The sequence below is a fragment of the Varanus komodoensis genome, unplaced genomic scaffold (genome assembly GCF_004798865.1).
Source record: "Varanus komodoensis strain SLA01 unplaced genomic scaffold, ASM479886v1 scaffold32, whole genome shotgun sequence".
Lineage (NCBI taxonomy): Eukaryota > Metazoa > Chordata > Lepidosauria > Squamata > Varanidae > Varanus > Varanus komodoensis.
Window position 1 is genome coordinate 8,132,853 of NW_025335798.1, and position 25,451 is coordinate 8,158,303.

The 25,451-nt window shown below is 43.2% G+C and overlaps 1 protein-coding gene across 1 annotated transcript in view; it reads left to right on the forward strand.

Moving 5' to 3' along the window:
- Nucleotides 1-23,338, forward strand: part of MRAS (muscle RAS oncogene homolog) — a 55,966-nt gene extending 32,628 nt beyond the window's left edge. Inside the window, exons 2-6 of the mRNA XM_044437956.1 lie at nucleotides 6,593-6,803; nucleotides 13,039-13,192; nucleotides 13,922-14,021; nucleotides 16,570-16,649; nucleotides 23,153-23,338. Coding sequence (XP_044293891.1) covers nucleotides 6,611-6,803; nucleotides 13,039-13,192; nucleotides 13,922-14,021; nucleotides 16,570-16,649; nucleotides 23,153-23,255 — 630 coding nt within the window. The 5' untranslated portion in view covers nucleotides 6,593-6,610 and the 3' untranslated portion in view covers nucleotides 23,256-23,338. The remainder of the gene's footprint in view (nucleotides 1-6,592; nucleotides 6,804-13,038; nucleotides 13,193-13,921; nucleotides 14,022-16,569; nucleotides 16,650-23,152) is intronic.
- Nucleotides 23,339-25,451: the final 2,113 nt, after the last annotated feature.

The window sequence follows — 25,451 nt, forward strand, 5'->3', positions numbered from 1 at the left end:
GCTTGAAACTCAACATTAAGAAAACTAAGATCATGGCATCCGGTCCTCTCACTTCCTGGCAAATAGATGGGGAAGAAATGGAGATAGTGACAGATTTTATTTTCCTGGGCTCCAAGATCACCGCAGACGGTACTGCAGCCAAGAAATTAAAAGACGCTTGCTCCTGGAGAGGAAAGCTATGGCAAATCTAGACAGAACACTAAAAAGCAGAGACATCACCCTTCTGACAAAATTAAGGCTATGGTTTTCCCAGTTGCAATGTATGGCTGTGAAAGCTGGACCATAAGGAAGGCTGAGCACCGAAGGATTGAGGCCTTTGAGGAGACTCCTGTGAGTCCCTTGGACCGCAAGGCGATCAAACCGGTCAGAGGAGATCAGTCCTGACTGCTCTTTAGAAGGCCAGGAAGAGGAAACTCAGATACTTTGGCCACCTAATGAGAAGGAAGGACTCCCTGGAGAAGAGCCTAATGCTGGGAACAGTAGATGGCAAAAGAAGAAGGGGACGGCAGAGGATGAGGTGGCTAGATGGGGTCACTGAAGCAGTTGGTGTGAGCTTGAGTGGACTCCGGGGCTTGGTGGAGGACAGGAAGGCCTGGAGGAATGTTGTCCATGGGGTCGCGATGGGTTGGACACGACTTCGCGACTAACAACAACAACAACAAAAGAAGTGTTTCCTTGTATCTCTCCTGTGTCTCCCATCAGTCAGCTTTATGGGATGACTCAGGGTTCTAGTATTATGAAAGTGTTAGAGAACTGTATCCCTCTCCACTTTCTCTGCACCATGCATCATGTTGTGAATCTCTCTTGTGTCACCACTTACTTGCCTTTGTTTCATAAGGTGTAGTGCCACTGTTCATGGACTCGGTGAACAAAGAAGATTGCTGTAAGGTCACCGTGAGCCACTTATCTTCTCCATTTAATGTGTATTTGGCTGGGGCAGACAGAAGGGAGAAAGCAGAGGTTTGCAATGCCTTGATGCACTCATCCAGTCTCGTAAAAGCACCTGAAGACATGCATGTGATGTTGTGGGATTTGGTGGATTGTCTGTAATCTCAGGCATGCCTCTTCAGCTGTCACCCTGAACTCACAGGAGAATAAACCCACTGGACACAACAAGACTTATTCAGAAGCAACAGTGCAGTAGGAAATTAGGAAGTGCTCAGTGTAACAGCCCCCATAGCTGTGCACCCGGGAATGGGTTTACACTGCCTATTCAAAACCAAACCTCCCCAAACTACTTTGCAAAACAGCACATCATTGCCGGGAAAATTCATTTCTCCCAAGCTACTGTGAGTGAGTATTGCAGCTGAACCCAGAAATCAGGGAGGGGCGGGAAGAGATACTATCAGCACCCCAACTACTAACAGCATGCCAGCTCTGAAATTCTGTGAGCCCTGCCTGTGTTATGCCAGGGTGCTAAGGCCACATGTTCGTCAGCTTTCTGTTAGTGAGCAGGTTTATAGCCAGAGCTGGATGGACTGGAAACGTTGCATTGGAGGGGTGCTCCTGATTTTGAGTAAACTAGCTGGAAGAGAAAAGGACTGCTGCACAAACATCAAGATTGCCCAAGCTGGTGCTGCTTGTGTATGAGTCCCCCCCCCCTTTCATAACAGGATTAAGTAATTTTAACGTCACACATGTTGCCATGGATACTGTAAATCATTGTTATGCGAGGCTTCTCAGTTGGAGGAATTTACATCCAGAAAGGCTGCTTATTTCCAGGGAAACTTTCCCCCCACCCCTTTTCTCATTGGCAAGATGAGATGTTTTGACTTGGGGCTTCGTAACCCCCTGCAGACTGTTTCTGGATTAACTGGTGATTTGGGCCAGAATGGAAAACAGAACGCGCACGTGTTAAGTTCTGCTGGCATCATCACATTCTTCACCCCTCCACCCTTTACTGGGTTTGAATCCTGCTTGCAGATCCAGCCAGCTGGATTCAAACCTGTAATGCATTTCGAAATGCCTCTGGAGTGGCTGATCAGTGCCTGGGGATTGCAGTCATCTGGCCACTAAACTGGGGTTCAGTTCCAACAAGAGGGAGATACAGTTAGTGGGTGGTCCATCTGCTCCGGTAAGTGGTGGTCCAACTTTTTTGGAGGCTGTTGCAGATTCCTTCACTCCCTGGGGAAGGGCAAGCACTTGGAGGGAGAACATTGGCATGCATGCAAAGGTCCCAGGCTCAATTCCTGGCATCTACTGGGAAGGCTAGAAATATTCCTGCCTGAAACCCTGGAGAGCCACCCTGTCAATGCTGCCGGTACAGAGCTAGATGGACCAAAGGTCCATCTTCAGTATCATGCATCTTCCTGGCTTCCCATGTGCCCTTTTCCCTTATGCTAAAAGTGTTTCTGATTACCCATGTCATTGAGTAATAGGGAACAGGCCATAAGTAAGGCTGGTACTGGCTTTTGTTAATGAGGGGAAAACCTTCAGGTGCTTGGACTTGTGGCAACTCATGTTCTTGCTGTCAGGGCTGGCTCCAAGTTTTCGGGTCTCTGGGCACGCTTCCTCAGTGGGACCCACACTGCTGGATGCTTTACTGTTTCTGGCAGAAGCAGTTCTTTTTCCTCCTCCTAATTCAGAGAGGCAGCAATAGCAGGGGGTCACTCTGGCAGGAAGAAGAAAGCTGTTGCCTGCAAGAAGGGTAGCCGTCTGAATGAGTGCGATGAGGCATTGCTGAGAGAGCAGGTATCCTGACTGAGGACAGACTGGGGGAGCCATGGGCTGAGGGCAAGCTGACTCATTGTTTCATTTGTTTTACTACATTTACAGTGCCTTGCAAAAGTATTCACCCCCTCCCCTCTCCTCCCCTCCGACTTTTCCATATCTGGTTGTGTTACAACCTGGAATTGAAAGGGATTTAAATGGCATTGTTGTGCAAGATATTAAACTATCAAGGTGACACATATTTTAATTGGGATGCTAAAGCTAAGTAAACAAAAATCAATTGATGCTTGTTGGCTGCATAAGTATTCATCTAACCCCAGAGTCAATACTTGGCAGAAGGACCTTTGGCAAAGTACAGCTGTAAGCTTTCTTGGGTAAGTCTGTATCATCCTTGCACATCTGACTCCTGCAATGTTTGCTCATTCTTCCTGGCAAAACTGCACTGTCTCTTCCAGGTCAGATGGGCACTGTTGGTGAACAGCAACTTTCAACTCTGAACTCTGTGGTTTGATTGCCACATTCCAAAGCATTCTGGTTCTTCCTTTTAAAGTACTCCAGTGTCACTATCGCTGAGGATTTAGGGCCATTTTCTTGCTGGAAGAGGAAGTTCCACACTACTGCTAGGTTCCTTGAAGACTCGAACTGGCCTGTATCTGACACCATCCATCTGGTCCTCAGTCCTGCCCTTCATCCACCTTGCCTTTAGCCCCTGCTGCACCAAAAAAAAAAACCCAACAAAAAACCCACAACATGATGATGGTGCCGCCACATGCTTCACCATGGGGAAATTATTCTCAGGGCACTGAGCACTGTTGGCTTTGCAATGCATGTAGTATTATGCAGCAAAGGCAAAAAGTTGATTTAGTCTCATTCGACCAGAGAATCTTTTCTTCCATGTGGCTGCTGGGTTCTTCCACATGTATTTTTGCAAACACCAAACAGCCATGGATATAGGTTTGTTTTGGCAATGGCTTTCTTCTTGCAACCTTCCATAAAGCTCAGCTTTGTGGATCATCTGGGTGATAGCTGCCCCATGAACAGTTTCTCCATCTTAGCTGCAGATCACTGCAGCTCCTTCAGAGCTACAGTTTATTTTGTTTGTTTGTTTAAAGTTTTTATATGCCGTCCCCTTGCTACATAGCCTCGGGACGGCTCACAAAAGTAACAAATAAAACAATAACAATTACAATTAAAATCTGGAAACACACTGGCTGCTCAATTAAAATATATAAATATTAAACATGATTAAAATACTGTTTGAATAAAAAGGTCTTGGCCTGGTGCCAAAAAACAAATAAAGACAGCGCCAGGCAGACCTCTCTGGGGAGTGCATTCCACAGATGGGGCGCCACCGCAGAGAAAGCCCTCCTCCAGGTACTTTGCCTCCTGACATCTCTCACGGAAGGCTCCCGGAGGAGAGCCTCTGCTGCCGATCTCAAGGGGCGGGAGTTGGCCTTTTAGTTGCTTCTCTGACTAGAGCCCTCTTTATCCACTCACTAAGTTTAGGTGGATGGTCTTCTCTAGGCAGAGTCAGGCTTGAGCCATATTCTATCCATTTTGTAATAATGAATTTAACAGTGTTCTGGAAATATTGATAATTTGGGATGGGGAGGTGTATCAGCCCAACCCTTCTTGATGCTTTTGTACATTTGATAGATTCTTGGTCTTCATGATGCTCTTTGCTTTAATATGCCCTCCAGGGACATAAAACTGTGGGACATCCCAGAATCAGGTGTCTCTGGTATGAGATCATATGGTACTGGAATTGCCCCCAGATGGACTTCTTCAACTACTTACCTGACTTCTGAAGGCAGTCACAGCAAAAGGGGGTGGATACTTATGCAAATAACAAGTGCCAGTTTGTCTTTTCTGTACTTCTGTGCCAAAATAAAAGTATTTTACATCTTCACCATGTGGCATATCTGGTGTACATTAAAAGGTAACAATGCTGACTCAAATAGCACTGGCTTAATGCTGCTCCTTTCCTTATCTCATTGAGGACTTGCCTCCCAAGAGGTATTTTTCACCTCTCTAATTGACAGGTGGTCATAAAAACTTTTCATCTACTGCTCTGATAATAATGAGAAGGCGAGATAAAGGTAAACTCGAATGAGTCCAGAGTCTTGCCCCTCCCCACATATACTCTCTCTCTCTCTCTCTTGTTTTCCTTTCCTCTTTTTTGCCTTTTCTATTTATTATTCTGTTTTGTCAATTCCAGATTATACCAAAACAAAATGTGAAATAGCCAAAAGGAGTGAATGTTTCTGCAAGGCGCTGTACATCCTGCCTTTCCTCTAGAGCAGTGGTTGTCAACCTTTTCATAGCTGGGGACTGGCAAAAGCAGGAAAACTATCTCAGAGCCATTGAGGCAGAAACAAAAAGTGCCATACACATAATACAGTATACTGTGCAGTAGTTTTCAAACACAATACCAAAAAAATGAAATTCTCCAAAACAACCAGAAACCAAACAACAAAAACATGCCAACAAATAACAAAATGCTGAAATTGGTGCAGTGTGGCGCTCACCAAGCCGTCTCTCCCCTGCCTGCCCCCACAGTGGCAGAGACACCCCCCCCCCATGAACGCGATGCCAACTGAGGAGGAGGAGGTAGAGCACAGCCAGCCCCCACGGCAGTCCACTGCAAGCATCCTCCATGGACCAGCAGGAAATCTCCCACGAACCGGCACCAGTCTGCAGGCCTGAGCTTGAAAGCCACCGCTCTAGAGAGCTCAGTGTGCCTCGTTCTTCCCCTTATACTTTATCCTCACAAATACCCTGTCAGGTAGGCGAGGCTTTATGAGTGTGTGTATGAATGGATGTTGCCCAAGGTCATGGAAGGACTTTTATAATGACTCAGTTAGAATTTGGCCCTGGGTATTTCTAGCCCTATTGCAGAACTCTAAGCACTACTTACTGGCTGTGAAATCAGTAGTTTACTTTTGGATATCTGGAAGGAGTCCTCAGGCAAGCTGCCTCCCCGCCCCCCATCCTTGAGAACCATTCACACACACTAGTGCCTAGTGCAGGGGAGGAGGGAATTTTCATTGGCTTAGCAGATCAATACCTCTTTCCAGTTACATCAAACCTCATCATAATGCCATCTAAGATTACTAATTGTATGATGGAGTGCAAGGAGAATTTACCTCTATATTAAAAATTGCTGAACCCTCCTTCATCCTTAGCAATACCAAAGCAGTTTACAAAAGGGAGTCTCAAATGAAACAATGAATAGCCTATAATAATGCAAAACAATCGAAACAACAGAGTTAAATAAATCTTAGAACAATTGAAGTAACGGCTATCATGCCATCCTCTCTCTGTTATTCTGCCTGCTTCTGTCTAGAGATCTGCCTCTTGTCTTTTTGACTTACAGCTGATATAGGATTCTTGCCAGTATATGAGCCTACAATATTTTTTAAAAACATGACATTCATTTTGTTTTGAATGTAAGAAAAACATACCGTATTGAGATCACTTAAATAAACAGTATGGCTATCGGATACCTACATTAAAACAGTGTCAGTAGGAGCTCAATACCTACTGAAAGAGTTAAACTAATTTCTACAGCAAATTTGTGCAATTCTTTGCATGTGTGTGCATTATCAGGAACAATATCGCCCATTGTATTTGGTTGTTATATAATCACAATTTTAAAGGCTCATCATAGGAAATAGATGGAAGGCCTGGTGCCATGATACCTTCCGTAAAGTTAGGTTTTCTTATACACAATCATAGTCTCAGATGTTGGCAACCCACTGCTCTTAGTTGGTGTCTTTGAAGACTTCTGACTTTGCCACTGTATACAATGGCTTAAGAGGGTTTTTATGCAGGAATCTAGAATCATTGAGTTGAAAAAAATGAAAAAGCATCACTTTCAAGGGTTACCAATGGTTTAACATGAAGTATTCTTTCTTTCCAGCTCTGACTTTGTGGCACCATGGCTACAAGTGCGGTTCCCAGTGAGAACCTTCCCACATATAAGCTGGTTGTTGTTGGAGATGGAGGTGTGGGAAAGAGTGCCCTCACCATTCAGTTTTTCCAGAAGATCTTCGTGCCAGACTATGACCCCACTATTGAAGATTCCTATCTGAAGCACACAGAAATAGATGGACAATGGGCAATTCTGGATGGTAAGCACCTATTCTAATTTGATTGTCTTTTCATCTGATGGTGCACAACCCTTGTGTGTAGTTTGCATATATCTTATTCTCAAAACTCTCAGAAGAATTCTTAGAATCACTATTATCCTTGAGAAATCATGGAGGATGGGGGAGATGACTGGAGAAGGGCTAATGTTGTCCCTATCTTCAAGAAAGGAGAAAAGAAGAACCTGGGAACTACTGGCGAGTCAGTCTGACATCAATCCCTGAAAAATTGTGGAGCAGGTTATAAAGTTGTCAGTCTTGCAAACACCTTGAAAACAATGCCGTGAGTACAAGAAACAAACATGGATTTCTCAAGAACAAATCCTGTCATACTGATCTGATTTCATTATTTGATTTGGCAGCCAACCTGATTAACTGTGGGAATGCTGTGGACATAATCTATCTTGACTTTTACAGCTTTTGACAAATTGTCCCACAACATCCCGATTAGCATAATAGCAAAAAGTGGGCTAGATAAAACAACCGTTGGGTGGATCCACAATTGGCTACAGAATTGGACTCAATGGCACCTTCTCAAACTGGGGAGAGGTAACAAATGGTATGTTGCAAGGTTCTGTCCTGGGCCCAGTACTCTTCAACATTTTGATTACTGATTTAGGTGAGGAAGTGCAGGTAATTAAATTTGCAGATGACATAAAACTGGGTGGAATAACCAGTATCTTGGAAGACAGGGAAAAGATTCAGGGTGATCTTGATAGGTTAAAACACTGGGCTGAGAATAACAGAACAAAATTCAATAGGGAGAAATGCCAAGTCTTCCTCTTAGTTGAAAAAATGAAATGCCTCACTACAAATTGGGGACTACTTGGCTCAACAGTACTGCAAAAGAGAAGGATCTTGGAGTTGAAGGATCTTTTAGATCACAAGCTAAATGTAAGTCGGAAATGTGCTGTAGCTGCAAAAAAGACAAACACTATTTTAGGATGCATTAATAGAAGAATCACTTCTATTTAGAAATATCATTTCTAAAATCCCATGGAGTCCTAATTCCCCTATACTCAGCACTGCTCAGACCTCTTCTGAGTAACTTGGTGTCCTGCACTATCAGGGGTTGGACCTAATGGCCTTCTTGGCCCCTTCCAAGTCTACTGTTCTATGAATCTATTCTTATCCATGAATGTATATACTGTATCTCAGAACAGAGCAAATGTAGTAGGAAATTGAGGGGACTTACTTTGTTCTGCTCTTGCTCCATCTGGAGGAGCCTTGTAAATAAGCCCACAAAAGTGACTAGCCTGATAGTGACTGCCAGAGGTAGGGTGAAGAACCCTTTCTCGGCTTGTAGCAGCCCACATTGCACCACACTCACAAGCATGTTTGTTTCTGCTTTCACGTGTTTAAATAATTAAACTGAGGTCAACCCTGAAGGCTGTGGCTCAAATTATAAGGCTTTTTGAGTATGCCTGTTTTCTAAGAACATGTGGATTTGGAAGGCATTTCTTTGGTTCTGAAAATGAATGACTCAAGGGTTTATCCTTTCTTGTTATCGGAAGTGATTCTATCAAAGGCGGGTGCCATGTGTAAACCATGGATTATTATTCTGTGGATGTTTTATGAGACTCACCACCACTTCTTCTGCACACACCTGTTTTCATCACTTCCCTGCGGAGGTTAGCATGTCCAGTTCCTAATGAGTGAGAAGCATTCGTACACATGTAAAGCAAATGCAGACACAGCTGGAATCCGAGCATGACGCTAGCTGCACAAATTTGCTTCACTTTAGCTTTAAGCAGGTTTGAGCAGACGATTCAGTTTAATGCCGGTTGTCTACCATCACTGCCATGACTACCACCTTTGCATCTGATGCTCTCAGATGGGGCTTTAACTTGATTTTTAGCATTGTGATTAGTTAAAGTCATCTCGCACAGTTCTGAGTCTGGAGCCAAAGTTAAATGCTTTAGCAAGGCAAGAGTTACAGAACTCTCTTTAGCTGCTTGCTTTGCTGGAAGACAGAAAAGAGAAACTGGTACTGGAGGTACAGAAGGGGAAGGAAGACGATTGTTTTTAAGCTGTGGAAAGACTTGTGACATAAGCATTAACCATGAAGTGGTTTGTCCTATCAGACTATCCACTGAGCACCTATGAATGTAGAGATTGAACACTAAATCTACTTAACTGGAAACAAAATCCCATAAAAATCAACAGGATTTGGTTTGGATCAAGTACTGTGCTATGAAACTATAATCATGAGAGATATGTATGTTTTTGCTGCCCTAAATTTACATGGTGAGTCCTCTGGAAATTAAATGCCAGTTTGTTAATGCTCATGTATTCACTGCAGAAGCACAGTATGTGGATGCATATGTTACATCTACTCAGAAATAAGGTCCATGTTTTTTAGTGGTGCTTAATCCCAGATAATTATGCATATTGCCGCAGCCCAAATTCTTCCCATAAGCACTATCAGCATTTCTTGCTGTGTTTTGCTTGGCCCACCTCTGCATGCACTATTGCCTCACAATGAAATCATGCCATTTTGGCTGCCTGCTGCTGCACAAATAGCAAAAACAGCTTGGGAAGGATCTGACTTGAAGGTAAAGGGGTCAAAGAGCATCCTGGAAATCTTCAGTCTTCTGTGGTTGTCGTCACAGAGGAGCTTAGTTTACTTCTGTGTTTTGTTTTTTAAGAAAGTCAGTTTCCTCAATAAGCTATATTTCCAATTAAAACATTGCCTTTGTCCTAAAGGTCATTTTTAAAAGGAAGATTATTGCTTTGTGATTGTTGCAAGGAGAGTCTGGCTTAACAAAAGTGATGGTTGCTTCATAGCAAGGTCAGACTGAAACATTTCAATGCTTAGTGCCAGCCTCCCTTTCACTAGTTAACATGAAGCCATCTGGACTTCCTCCTGCTCTTGCATAGTTCTTTTTTTTCTTTCAATGTGCTTTTGCAAGGGAAATTGGCACTATGGCCTTGCTTTGTGGCTACTACCACCAAAAATCAATACTTCACAGGGAAGAGGGATCATTTTGAACCTTCATATTTACTTTAACCTGAAAACAAATTTAATTTTTCCCATACTGTCTCCTTAAAGAGAAAAGAAGGGCTGATTTCTTCCCTGAAATTGTAGAAGCTGGTTAGACCTTGCCAAAAAGGGGGAGATCTGTCTCACCAAAGAAGTTGACAGGAGTAGGCACCAATATGTACGATATCTGCATGTGCAAATTTCTAGGTGCAAATTTAGAAAGAATATAGTTTAAACTTCTCACCAGAGAAGACTGACCAGAGGACCTGAGGACCTGCTTTAGGGGATGAGCAACTTCTGGACCTGCTGTGGTACATTTTTACAGCTTGATTTTGAATCAGACTTGAGCTGGACAGACCATTATGGAAAGAACACTTTCAAATGAAAGTCATTCCTCTGCTAGCTGTCCAAAACAGAGGGCTATCTCAATTTTATGTGAGCCGTCCCGAGGCTATAAGCAATGGGATGGCATACAAAAATTCTAAATAAATAATAAATAAATAAATAAATAAATAATCTTCTGTAAAGTCTGACATCTGGCTAAATGGAACATCCTAAATCTTCTAGGATGTTCCATGTCTTCTAAATACGCCAGGCTTATCCTTTGGAATGCTGTTGCATTGGGAAAAGAAATTGATTGGGTTTTAATATCTTCATAAGGTTTTAATATCTCCATATATGCCCAGCCGCCCCTTGAGATCGGCGGGGGAGGCCCTTCTCCGGGAACCCTCTGTGAAAGAAATTAGGAGGGTGGGTACTCAGAGGAGGGCTTTCTTTGCGGTGGCACCTAAGTTATGGAACGCGCTCCCCAGGGAGGTCCACCTGGCGCCGTCATTATTTGTTTTTCGGCGCCAGGCGAAGACCTTTTTATTCAAGCGGCATTTTAACTGTTAATATTATTGGATTTTATCTGGCCAGGGCGGCTTATTTTATACTGTATTTTTGTATCTTAATTTAATGTTTATATTTTTGATTTATATTATAATTATTTTAACTTACTGTTGTAAGCCGCCCCGAGGCTTCAGCGAATGGGGCGGCATAAAAATGTTTTAATAAATAAATAAATAAAAATAAATAACATGCCCTATTCTGCAGCTGGTCTGATGCTCTGTGAAGAGACGACCGCTCACATTGCTGCTATAAACAGCAGCAAGTTTATTGAAGCTGTGGAACAGCCTGCCAGTGGCATTGGAATGGTTACACTGCTGCATGGAGGGGCGGACTTGAAGAAGAATAATTGCAGTGCTGTCATTTTTCTGCACAAGAAGGATGGCAGCATCCTATCTAGAGAGGCAAGATCAGCTCCAAAAACAAAAGCATGAACTCGCCCAGGAGTCGCATCTTTGATGTGGAATGTCTTACTTCCTAATCCCAGTTCCAGATGTGCAGAGGCTGACTTTGGCAGCCCAGTGCAGAGGGGAAATCTGAACCATGGCACCCCAGGCCCTCACCAGTTTAGATGGAGTGGATCTTTGCTGCAACAAGGGCTGTGACGGTAGCTCAGCGGCAGGTTACATACTTGTCATGCAGAAAGTCCCTGGGTTGAATCCTAGTCACTCCAGCTGAAAAGATAGAGTATCAAATGATGCAAAAGACTCTAATTGAGACTCTGGAGTTTTGTCCATGCAGGGAAATAATACTGGGCTGATCCACAGATAATCAAACTGGCATTACTTCAAGTACTATTGTTCTTGAGAACTTGTGACTAACTTTTGCAGGTTAAACCCAGAGTCTTGAGTGCTCTGGACAAGCTCTTAATCCTTTTCTGCAGCTCTTTCTTCCCTGCTGTCCTGAAATCCACATGTTTCTTTTGAGACAGCCATGCAGTTCTTCATTCAGGCACCAATGTAAGGTGCATCCCTGAAAAGCAGCTTGTCTGTGCTTTAAAAGCAAGAGGAACACGTAAATGCTGGACTTAAGAATTGAAAAGAGATCTGTAATACAAAAGGAAGAAGGACATTGTCATGGTCAAAGAAAGTATTTCTGTAGCATTGGCCAAGCTTTAACTTGGAATCCTGCACTGAGCAGCAGGTTGAAACAGTGGCCTTACTGGCTCCTTCCAAATCTGTTCTTCTATGGTTCTAAGCCAGTTCTGGTCTAGTTCACTGAATCATATTTATGCATTTTCATAATGCAAATATTCATCACCTTGTAAAACACACAAACACACTCAAGCTCAAACAATTAGACCTGGGCTACAGTGCAAACCTCCTGTTTAACTGAGCAAGAAATGTGAGACCCAGCAAGATATTGCTGGACTGCAGTTCCCATCAGCAAGCTGCCTTGAGCCCTTTGTAGGAAAAAGGCAGGATATAAATCGCAATATAAATAAATAAAATAAATAAATAAACATTAGGTATGTTGGCTTGTGCCTGATGGAAATTGCATTCCACCCATTACCCACCCCAGTCTTATGCCCTCTTCATGTGTATACAGTACTAATTGCACAGAAGAGATGAGACCACATGAATAAGATAGGTTCCAAATGTCAACACACTCTCCTCACTTCTTGATATCCATGTGCTTGAGCAAGATGCGTGATAAGGTATGCCTGTACACATGCAGTTGTACACTCCCAGAGTCTCCTTTTAGCACATCCCGCTCAACATGTGGATATCAGGAGCAGACAGACAGGGGCCCTACTTCCCTCCAAACATTTAATATTGACATGGAGGTGTGTAGGATCAAGACTTTGCTTTCAGGTGGGCTTTAGTGGTGCCCTTGCCAATTCCTGCCAACGCACTGTAAGCAAAGTGGCAGCAGAGCAGTTTGCCACTGAATTCAATGAGTGTGCCGGTAAATTTCAGCAGTGCTGCGTGACAGAAGCTGAAAGCAGCTGGATTCAACTTCAAAACAAGTTAGATTTGCCCTTTTCATCCTTTCTCACACCACCAATACTTGCTGGCTAATTGCTTTGATACTCCATCACAAAATTTTGGTGGTGCAGCAGCAGGGAGGTGCGTTTGGGGTAAATTCCCCCTACCAGACTTCCCAAAATTGCCTTGCCCCTAAGTAAATGCTTAAGCCAGACATCTCTGGCCCTCCATATGTTTCTTCTACCACCCCATCAGGCCTATTCACCATGGCAAGGAATGCCTGGTATTATCTGCAGGGAGCTAGATTGGAGAAATGTTATTTAGGACAGGGGTTTGGTGTTGCACAAGGTAGCATATTGAGGATGGTGATTTAAAAACTCTTGTTTGTTTGCTTGTTTTTCTTTTTCCCTGCCATCTCTAGTCCTAGATACTGCAGGCCAAGAAGAATTCAGTGCGATGAGAGAGCAGTACATGAGGACAGGAGACGGGTTCCTTATTGTCTATTCAGTGACAGATAAAGCCAGCTTTGAGCATGTGGACAGGTTCCATCAACTCATCCTCCGAGTGAAAGACAGGTGGGTGCCCTAGAGCAGGGGCTGCTTGGCACTCTGCTGAATTCTGTCAGGCAACAAATACCTTGAAGTCCTACCCTGCTTTTATTGTTCTGAACAATTTTGGTGTTTCCAGATGGAGAGACCCCTAGCATCAGCAGTCAGAATAGTGTGGCATAGCTATTCTGTATTTTCCTGCTAAACAGATTTTCTGCATTTTGGAAAAAGGCAGAACAGGGAGAAAACACAGAGTGGTCACAAATGGAAGACAAAACCCTCTGAATCCCCTCTGAATCCCCTATGACAGCCTTCCCCAACTTTTGGAAGTATTTGGATCACAACTCCCAGAATTCCCATCCAGGAGGACCATTGACTGAGAATTCTGGGTGTTACAGTCCAAATATATTTGGAAGACACAAATTTGGGGAAGGCACTATGAATGAAGCAGGGCAATGGCATCAGCAAAGCCTCATCTGGAAAAACCCTCAAAGTCATTCTCAGACTTGGCCATCTTACTAGTCGCATCTAACTCTAGATCCTTTTTGAGCAATTAAACTAGCATAGGTCCCATGCAGATCCTTGGTGGGATCCTGGCTGCATACAGAGAAAGAAAAGAAAGTGCATCACCTGAAAACCCATGCTACACACTGTGTGAGATTCTTTGAACAACTTTTGGGTTTTTTTAATAGTGTTGTTATTTCTGCCAAGGCATGCATGCATTTGTAATGATCCTCTCCTCTTCGTATCCTCCAGAGAATCTTTTCCCATGATTTTGGTGGCCAACAAAGTTGATCTAATGCATTTGCGAAAAATCACCCGGGAACAAGGAAAGGAGATGGCAGCAAAGCACAATGTATGTCCTTTCGTTTCTTCCCATCCTATTCTATTTTTATTGTTCTTTGGCTATTGTATGACCAGTACAATATGCTAGTGCTTAGATCGCATCTCTATAGCTTAAGGTGTCTGATTTGCTAGCATTTCCATTTAGTGTTTTGTTGGTTGGTTGCAGAGCTCAATTATCTCAAGCAGAGATGAGCTACTGCTTGGGGGCACAGCTAGAGTCCAGGTTGCTGGGATCCTAACCACTATAATCATATTTGTGATTGACATATTAACCTTGTGGTGCTCTGTGTGCTTTCCCAGAGACGTCACAAAATGCCATGAAGCTCTATTATGTTATACTAAGAGAAATAAAAAAGGAAGGGTACATTTAGCTGGTTACCAATGGCAGGGAGTTAATCGATAGGTACATCTTTTTCTAGCTTGCATCACTTTTGCCTGGTTTCTACACATAATTCTACTCAGATGACACATCAGTTGGCAAATTTTATCAGAACAAATTGCTCTCAAAACATGTTGAAATGCATACTTGCATACGCTTAAATTGTTATGAATTGCATTACAACCTTCACAGGTATTCATCCAAGATGTAAGATGATGTGAGTCCAAAAAGGAACTCACATACATTATATGCAGATTTCACTACATGGAATAATGTAGATAATGGGTGAAACTGAAACCTAGGTGGTAGACTGAAAGTCAGTTTTGCTAAGTGTGGTGGGTGTGATAGGACTGCAAGCTTCCAATGCCTTGGTACAATAGAGAAAGTTTTACTTTTATTAGGCACTGGAGAACATTTTTGGGAAGTCTCTAGTAAACAGAATGGCTCCACTTTAAAGCTACCTTTTCTTAAAATAATAGTAAGTAACCTAAAGTTGTTATGTGCTGTGAAGTCATCTCCAACTTATAAGGACCATATGAAGCGAATGCTCTCCAAAGGTAACTAAATGCCAATATGGAATTTCATGCAACTGCATATGAAATACTAACTGGATTTGCACAACAAGTGACCATTGTTTTTTGTTGCTGTTGTGCAAACCTCATTGTGGCATCTCACCACAGATTGTTTTGTCTGCAAAAGCCAAGATAAGAAACAAGGGCCTGTTGTAGGGTTTTTTATTACCATAATAATTTGCTGCACTGTCCAAACCCAGGACCAATGGGTATTTTCATTCATGGTAGAGCAATACCAGAGTCTCATGGAAAGAGATGCAATGATCAGAGTGGCTCCATTCCTCCAGTTTCTTCTCCCCATGTCTGCCTGATAACACACACATCATGGTTTGTTTTTTTTCAAAACGCTTTGCACTGTTCGTCTCACCCTCCAACTGTTCTATTTTTGTCCTTATTTCCACCTGTTATTTTATAGCTATTGAGAACCAGGCAGCAGTACGACCTCAGAGTCATCTTGTTTGTGTATCACTATCCTTGGGCTGCAGTTTTCTAAAACTGCACCCTTTGGTTTCCTGCAGTTTATTTTCATGCAACAGAATTGCTTGACTGTCTTTACAATGAAGACTTTATATAGACTGCATACTTTACAGTAAAGAATATGTATGTTCCAAAAGACGCTCCTTACTCACATGCTTTCATCTTTATGTTCCTTCAGTACTATTTTATCTACACCCCACCTCAAGAATATAGAGACGCTATCCAGAAGTTAATCTGTGTCACAGTTTCCCAAAAGTCCTCATATCTAGAAGAACTTTGGACAGCAGCTTGATAGTCATATGCATTAAGATACTGTTGTCCTTTCTTTTTAATTCTCTCTGTGTATGACAAAACTGGAGTGGGTACATTAAAAGGGCACCCAGTTAAAGTGACTGGCGCTAGACTGAGGACAAAAATGCATCCTTTTTTCATGCAGTCATGTTGTCGCAAGTCAAGCAACCCTCTTTGGTTAATGGTTTGTCTTGATAAACATGTGTCTACTTATACACCAACCCTAGCAAGTGCATACCTTTTCTAAGATATCAGAAAATAGAATTATTCTTTGGGTACATTATTAGCTATTTCACATATTTCAAATGACAGCATTTGTTTGCTCTGGTGCAAGATGCTATAATATAGCTTTTCTTGTAAATATGTATCCACACCACATACTTAAGATGATTTAAAATACATTCCTTCTCTCTGGAAATATTCTAATTTGGTGATGATGCAGCTCTCAAGAATCTGTGGTTATATGCAACACAATTAATGGACTGACCACTGGTGGATGTTATTATGCGGTTAAAACATTAAAGATCACGTTCTTCAGATCATGTTCTTCTGGGAGAGAGTGTCTTCCACTATATAGTGGAAGAAATGCTGAGGGTGATTGTTGAATTGTTAAGTTGCCTATAGTAGCATAACTCACACTGAAAGCGCTCTCATTTTTCTGAGTTTCCAGTTACTTAACTAGCTGTCTTCAGGCCTATTGGAGAAAATAAAATGATACTGTGAACTTAATACATCACATTTCTCCTTTGCACTTGTATATTTACTCCGTCTTGAATCCCCTCATGGGATCTTGTTTCATATACTATAGCTGTAAGAATTACTGGGCCTTTGTTTTCCAGATTCCTTATATAGAAACCAGTGCTAAGGACCCACCGCTAAATGTTGACAAAGCCTTCCATGATCTTGTTCGAGTAATCAGGTGAGCCATTGTACTGCCAAATTGGCCATATAGTGACATGATTTGCAAGAGGTTCATGAATTGATGGAGAAGCCAGAGCTAGTTCACACCTCACTAAACACCACTTTCAACATGACCCCATCCACAGACATCCTCTGTTTCGGAATACAAACCATGACCTTCATATATTTGCAAAGGACAGGTGCAGACTCGTATCCAGATGAGTCTCAGGTATCAGCATGGTCATTGGCTCTTTCCATGACAGATGGTCCACACAATTAGTGCCATGTGCGTTGGGTCAGCTGCATTTTAGTGTAGGGACTTTATGGAACAAGGAACATTCCTTTCAGCCCAGGACTGCTGTGGCCAGGGCATTGTATCATTAGGTGATTTCAGGGCTGAAATCCTGAGATGGTCTATAGCAGTGTCTTTCAGCATTCCTCCTCTCTGGAAACCTGTTCCACACCAATTTATCTTCTGTGGATCTTTTTCTTCTGAGGAGTTTCTGACCATGTTCTAAGGGCTTATTGGGCAATATTCTGCCAAGTAGGTCTGCCGCTTTTCTAAGTTTTGAGATGAGAACTTCTCCAGTCTTAAATTCAGTCATCCTGAAATTTGAGATTTTTGTTGAAATTCAAATGAAGTTAAGCATTTTATATATGTTGATTGGAGAAATGTGGCATTTCAAAGGAATGCTGAATTTTCTTCATATAGTAGTTTGAAAGGGAAAAATTAGATAAGTTTACATTCAATTAATAGGGAAACGGAACCAGTGCCTACTGCTCAGGTCTCTTTAGCCTTGCTGTTGCTTCCAAGCATACCTAGAGTGCACCCTGGAGTATCCCCAACAGTCTCCTTGGCTCTACAGTCATCAGTAGGGATGATGCCTATCCAACACTGTTTACATACCACCAGGACCCGTTGCTAGCACAGCAGTGAGCTAGTGCTTCTTAAACCAACTGGAAACAAGCCATTTCCAGTATAGGGCAGGGCTTGCAGACCTGCTCCATTCCAGAAGCAAGTGTTTGGGCACATATCCAATTGCTCTGGGGTGCACTGGTTTCCCATTGCACTAACAGTGGGTCACGTGGTCACAACAGAATGGACAGAAATGCATGGGCAGCATTGCAAGCAGCCAAGATGCTCTCTTACCAATAGTCTCATCCTGAAATCCTTGATAAGCTCCATAAGCATTACAGATTTCCTCAGAATCTTGCTTTAAACCACTGGGTTCCAATCCATCATAATAGCTCTTCTGCACAATCCCAGATTTAAGGACAGTCAGTAGGTACTTGCTCGAGGAGAGTGAGGGAATGAGTCAGTGGGAAATGGACAAGGCAGTACAGCCCTGCAAGAGCCTTTCTGAAAGTGCCTGTTTTGCAAGCATGTTTACACATTTTGTAAAAATTCATAGTGGTGATGGCCCAATCTAACACCAAATGTGTGAAGGATATTATCCCTCAAGCAAAATTAAGGAAAGAATCTGATTGGATCGTGTGCAAAGAAAGGTCTGAAAGTGGGCTTAGGCTGCCTCCTCTTACCAAATTTCTAGTTAAATGTTAACATGCTTGTAAGTATAGCTTTGTGCTTTTTAGCTTTCCATTACTCTTACTTGTATTGCAGGGTCTGGTTTTTCTCTTTCACTCACTCTGTTTCTCTTTGGCAAAGGTCCATAGGCGGTAGATGTCTTTGTCCATTTAAAAGTGTTGTTTATGTAGCCACTGAGCAGACAGCAGTGCCAATTCCCTTGAGAAACCGCTGTGGCGGAATGAATAAAGCCTGAATCTGCCCCTTTTCGGTCCAGCCTCCACTCTGGCTACACATTTCTTCAAGAAGTGCTTTTTTCTTTTGCTGAATTGTTACACATCTTGCCTGCTAAGTAATTCGACCTGGAAAATTTGCTTCTATTCATTTTTGCATCTGTGCCCCTCAGGAGTTGGGAAATGTGTCTAATTTTTTCTGGATTTCAGGGTGTCCCCTGCAGAGTGGTTTAGCTTTTCCATAAGTTTTTGCAGCTCTCCCGCAGCACTGGTCACACTGCATGCTGTTTGAATAGTTGATGCTTTGAGATTGTTCTTACATAAGCACTGGAATTCACTTTGATTAAGCTGAGAATAAATCTAGATAGATTTTGAGGAGGAGCTAAAAGCACCAAGTGTTGTATCCAAGTATGTCCTTCTGCCAGCAAAATGCACAGTACTAGCTGATCAAATTACCCCTTCCCCTTGCAGCCCCCAGTATACCCTCAAATCTACTCTGCTATGTCGCAGGATCCTCTAGAGCTTTTTTTTTGTTTTGTTTTGTTTTGTTTTTGGGAGGGGGCAGGGAGGTTGGGACCACAGGAACAGTGAAACTTATATTGCATGAGCAGAGGTCTGTTCATGTAAATCGGTTTTAGCCTCTGGGTATTTTTGAGACCAGTTTCTTACACACTAGAAATCTGCATGACAGTCTGTTTTTTATTTAGCAGACTGATGGCTAAACTACCATTCCTAAACAATATAAATTTCCTGCTTGTTTTAATTGATGAACAGTATGTGTGTGGGTGGGGGGGGGGGAGAGAACTAGTTCAAATGTCACTTTTGATACATTCTGCATTTTTCATTTTTTTCTCCTATCATAAGGAAGTGTAAAAGTATGGAAAGCATGTGTAATCTCTCTTGTTTTCTTTTTGCTCTGTGCTACTTGAATTGTGAGCAGATAATTGGCCCTATCAAGCTAGGGACACACACCAGCTTAATTTAGGACTTAGCCCATCTCATTTTGGCAGCACAAACAGGGGAGGAGTGCAGATGCAGCTGGAATCATTCGCGTTGCTTTCAAATCCATTTCCCCATCAGTAAACTTGGCACCGGGGACACACCAGGCCAGACTGTGCAGCCCGGCCCTTCTATATCCCATCCTAGCCACAAAAGGGCACCCAGTGTTGTGGCAAACAGGACAGGGCTGTCCAGTTCCAGTCAAGGAAGTGTCCTCCAAGCTGCTTCCCCTACTTACCCTGAGGAAAGGGATACAAGTGACTCAAAACTGGGAGAAGTGGGTTCAAATCCCCTCCTTCCTGGGTGTTTCAAGTCATTCCATGGACCTCTTGTTTGTGAGGAAAGCGCAGCGCGTTCCCACGTGTGAGCCAGCAGTCAGAGAGGCCAGTGAACGAAAGTTGGCTTTGAGGCCTGTGTTGGTTCCAGGCGGGATCAGGCCCATCTTCAGGCATTTTCCTCATGTGGGCCCTTCAATTGTCTCTTGCGTCTCCCTCCCACCACCTGAAAAGCAAACGGTGTTCATGAAGAACAAGGAAGCAGAGAAAAAACATTTTTCATCTAAGCAGCCATCCCACTCAGGGAGGGTTTTAAATTCATAGCGTAGGCCTGAGCAAGAGAAGCACTGTCTTTTTATAAAAATGCGGGTGACTCCCGAGTCCCGTTGGCCATGGCATGATTTCCCGGACTGGTCTGCATCTTCGCTAAAGTCTCCGTGGGACTGTGTCATTCTGGACTGGGATGGGGATAAAATAGCTCCAGTCTGCTCTGCGAATAAGTGCCATCAAGGTGCTTTTCTGGTTTTCCTTTTTCTATACAAGGCAGTTTCCTACACACAGTTGTTTAGGTGACATTGTGACCTTCCAGTTCTGCTTTTGTATCTTGAGAGAATTTTTGGCAACTCTTTTCAGAACAGGGAAAACATGGTATTGTAAAAGCAAAAGAAGTATTTTTTTCTCCCACTTGTGAATTCTTCCTATTCTGCTGAGCCGCCGTGCTACCTACAGGTTGTGTGGCAGAAAAGTAGGAAATGAAATGTTCTTTGTATAGCGCTCAGATCCCAGTTCTGCAACAAAACTGAAAGTAGATACATTGGATTAACAACCTATAATGAAAAGCTCCTTGTGACTCATCACAAATGCTGCATGCCTAATCAGATTTTCATGGGGTTAATACAAAACTTGTGTGATTAAAATATTGTGGTTTATTTTATTTTCCATCCAGTGAGAAATTAGTGAGGTTATGCTTCTGACCACACCACTTCTTCAGATATTTGAGGAGTGTGTGTTTTGTTTTTAAAAGAAGTGTGTGTGGGAGAAGATACATGACAGCTTCTTGCTAAAAGTCACCTACAATTCTCTAGAGACAAAAATTCTGACAAGGAAGCCAAAAACCCAACATAGCCAAATTATGGATGGTGCTAGCACTGGAAGTCTGGTTGGAAAATTACAAAAGAAAAATAAAGATATGTGTTTGTGCTTCCTACCAAATAGAAATATTTTAACTAAGGCTTTTAGAGGAATACTTGATACTCACATTTAGGAATGGGGGCAGTGCTAAATACATGCCTTTCTTTCTCCATTTATTTCTCTGTGAAGATCACCAGTCCTGGCAATCTCATTAGTTGCATGTCATAGACACTTCCCTGGGGAGACTGTGGCTAGCAAAGGTCACATACCTTCGAGCAGAAGCAGTGCCCTTTTTTAAGGGCAGCCTTCTCTTTTAATATACCATTCTGCAGGGCTTTCAACTCTGGGAGGCACCGACGTGGCAACATGGCCCTGTGTTGTAACCCCATCTCTCCTATTGCAGCATTAGCTGGGTTTTCTCCTGAAAAACCAACCATCCCGAATGGACCTCTGTGCTGTATTGCAAACTTCTTTTGCTGCAGCCTTAGTTGTAATGGGACATCTGGCACACGTGACTTGGGCAGTTTATATTTATTATTTGTTTTAATGCCACACTGATCATTCATCCAGGAAAGATGCCCATCCTTGCTTTGCTGTTGAATGCTCCAGGAAGCCTTGCTAGAATAGAGGCTCTGTGTGCCTGCCAGCACGGAATCAGCAGCATAGACTTGACTTCTACACTGTACAAGCTTTTCAGTCATTGCAAACTCTTCCGGCTTATTCTGGCTAGCAGAGAAGGCACGGACAACGAAGGGGGATTTAGCAGGTGGGAAAGCTTGATAAATGCTGCTTCTCTTGGTCTGACACCCGAACCGCATTTCAGAACCAGAGTTGTATCCATACTGCAGTGCATTATTTTACCGTGCCTTTTCAACAAATTTCTATACAATACAATTTTTGTTTGCCCCATAGATGGAGCATTGCCACTTTCTGCTTCCTGTAGGCACTGATTTGGGCCAAGTCTCTCAGGGGAGGTGGCAAAGGGCCAGCTTGAAGGTCAAAGAATGAGCTTGAAATAGGGATGAGCTGTAGATCAAGGCACACTTTGTATGTGTAAAGTCAGTTGTTCCTGGGCTGGGAAGAAGAACCCTTTGGCTGAGACCTAGAGTGCAGCATCTCACTTCTCAACCTCTTTCAAATGGAGGGCCAAGTTCCATTTCAGGAGAGCTTTTTAGGGCAGCAGGCAAAGCCAAAGGCAAAAATGGAAAGTATTTTAACTTAAACTTTTTGCTGCCAGCCACTAAGACTTTGGAGAGGTATTTTAACCTTGCAGAATGCAGGAAGACACTGAACAAAATCTGGGAATCTACCAAAAGATTTGTAATTGTGGGAAAGGAGGTGGGAGCAAGGTGTGTCCAATGGTGCCCCTCACACCCCGGCCTAAGATGTCCCAAACCTTAGTAAAATAGTAGTGGATTAGAACCACCTTGCCCAACCTGATATCCTCCAGATGCTTGGACTACAGCTCCCATCAGCTGTAACAGATTAAGAAGACATCTCCTGAAGCTTACACTCAAAAGGCATTGTACAGCTATTTCTGCTTTTTTCCACTTAACAGATTTTATTTTCTGGAAACAAAAAAGGCAAAGTGGTAGGAAACAGTGGGGGGCCTACAAGTTGAAGATGATGTTTGGACCTCCTGTAATATTCCATGAAAGAGGCACTGTGGTAGCACAGGAAAAGCCTTGTCTGGAAGCACACTGAGTTGTCTGTCCATCCATCTGTCTTTTTCTGTCTGCTGGGGTGGTGGTGGTGGTGGTGCTTAAGTCTTTCTTCCCTGCCATGTATTTTTGGATGTACATTTCTGTCCCCATATACTAGATGCAATATGGAAACCCATCTCTATTACTCTGTAGTGAAAGAAACACCTGAGGAGATGATTTTGAAATGCAAATGGTTAACAGATGGGGATTTTTCAAGATGCTACATGCAGAGAGCACGCTGGGCACCCTTTACCAGATTGTGCTAATTTAGTCTCAGCAAGGCCCCCAGTTTTGCTGGCTCTGATTAGCCAAGTACTTGGCATAATGGTTAATCTGCTGTCCCTGCAGGTCATGGCTCTGCCCCAGCTGTTAAGCAGGGAAATCCTTTCCCCACACCCCTGTCTATCAAAGTGTGGGCACACATGTGCAAATAAAGCCCTCCCTTTCCCTGCTTGTGAACAAAGACGCTCTTGGGGAGAAGGGGAAGGGTCGACTCAACCCTTTCTGCATTCAGCACTTAGCCAGTTGGCATTGCCTATACATTTGCATCAAGTGCAAGTTACTAGTTGACAGATACAGATATTCTTCCAAACAAACAATAGCTCATTCTCGTATTCATTAAATGGTGCTGGTGTTTCTCTTGTGTTCCTAAACAGGCAACAAGTCCCAGAGAAGAACCAGAAGAAGAAGAAGAAAACCAAATGGCGTGGGGACAGAGCAACTGGTTCCCACCACAAACTGCAGTGTGTGATTTTGTGACTTGTCTCTTCAGTGTTTCCTGTTTTTCCATTCCAACTTGAACCTAATTTGAACTAAAATCAAATAAAAAGGAAGAGAAACCAGCCCTAGAAGCGCTGTACCACCTAACTGCAATGTAACATTTCAAAGATAGCCACCCTCTCACAAAGGACTTGGCAGGAAGCAGAGCCGCAAGCAGTGGCTGCTTGACAAATGGTACATGATGTCCCATCAAAGCACCCTGAAAATGGGGGGCAAACTAGGAAGAGGGTTTTATGAATGTCAACCATCTCAACCATCTTAATTTTATATTGAGGGTGGGTGGGTGGGGGGAGATCTGGTTTTACCTGCAAACATTTCTAGATATGACCCATTTCTAAATAGACATGGTTCCATTTTGTAAAGTGATCGTGTGTGTGAGCGCGTGTGTATGTGTGTGTGTACACAGAGATGGTAAACACATCCTTGCTCAACAAGCACTGAGCAGAAAATAAATGCAGTGGACTTATTTTCTCTTGCACTGGACACTCCCAGATAGACTCATCCATGCCAAGCTACAACTTCATATGAAACCGTGTAGATTTGAAGGAAGAAAATGAATTCCAGCTGCTTCAGACATCATGTCAGAGGCTGGAGATTCGCCAGCTCTCCATCTGTGAACACCAGTGAAAAGGATGGAGGAATGAGGTTGGTTGGCTGGTTGGTTATCGTCGTCTTTGTTGTCAGTTCCGGGTGGGGGCAGGATTTTTGTTAGCATGTCCATGCTGCCGTGAAGGGGAGGGTGGGGGTGGGGAGGTAGCCCTTTTACTTATCCTGGAAAATATTTAAATTAAAACTTATTTGCAAATAAGAGTAATGAGTTTGGTGTTGGTTGGTTGTTTGTGTGTTTCCATGGGGGAAAAGATGAATAATTTCTTACACACACATATAAACAGAGAGGGCACTTAGCTATGAAAAGTAGCATGAAAAGGTCAATTCAGTTCTGATGCTGGGTGCCTTTAGTTTCCAGTTCTGAACCAAATCATCTTTGGGAATCAGTTCAAGCAGGAGCTGTTTTCCATTCAAATGATATACTTGAAAGTTCAAGAGAGTTTGTGTCTACTTCCTTAAAGTCAGTTCTTGGCTTACTTCTGTCTGCTCAAGCATTAAAATGCTTAATCCCATGCACACAAAACATATCTGTCCATCCTTGGGAATCTGCTTTACATTGATCACCCATCCGTCTAGCTCAAGATTCTTGACACAGACTCGGAGAAGCCCGATGGGCTTTCAGACAAGGGGCTTTTCCACCTCCAATTGGATCATTGCTGAGAATCAATTCCAGGTCCATCTGCATGCAAAGCATGAGCAATGTTGCCACATGCAGAGCCACTGGATGCAATGTTCAAATCACATTCAGTTTGCCCCTGTGCCACACAATTGTTAGTACACAGACAACATTCCGGGGGTTATCCTATGAAACACTCTAAAAACTCATTCTTGGGTGATGTGTTTGTTGCTGAGTTGCAACTCCATCAGCCCTAGGCAGCATAGGCATGGGTGGGGCACAATAGGAATTGCAGTCCAACAGACCACCCTTTTGGCTGTTGGGCAGTAAGCAAGTATAATAAATAAAACCTGGATGCCACAAGTTGCCGCCTGCTGCTGGAGAATATTGGCGAAATAGCTCTCAATAAGACAGAGAAATGCAGCCCTTCTTCAGTCCATGTGACTTGGTGGGTCAGGAAAATTGAGCCTGGACATGAGCTCCTGGAGCTCACTTATTGGGCAAGGCTCACTGCCATAGCACAGTCAAAACCTAAGAAATCCTGGCATCGAAGAAAAAGAGGGCAGGCAGAACAGGGACCACAATGTGCTTGCAGAAAGCAAAGAACTCCAGGAGATTCATTTCCCAGCAGCTCTCAGGCACTAGAAAGATGCTTGCTGCACCCAGTGCAAGGACTGACTGAGTCGCTCAGCAGCATGGCACCCGCTGATCTCAGCCCCATTGCATTACACAGAAGTGGGTATGAACTCTATGGGCTGCAGGGGCACCATTTAAAACTGCATCCCTGTGGCAAGTTCTCCTCATTCTCCTTACCGCAAGGTGAAATGACCTGTATGTGTGAGGGCAAGCCGTGCTGTGCATTATGGCAGGGACCCAGAGAGAACACGCTATGGAGATGCTGTGACAGGCAGCATCCCTGTGGTCAGGGTAACATGCTCTGTTTCACGCCC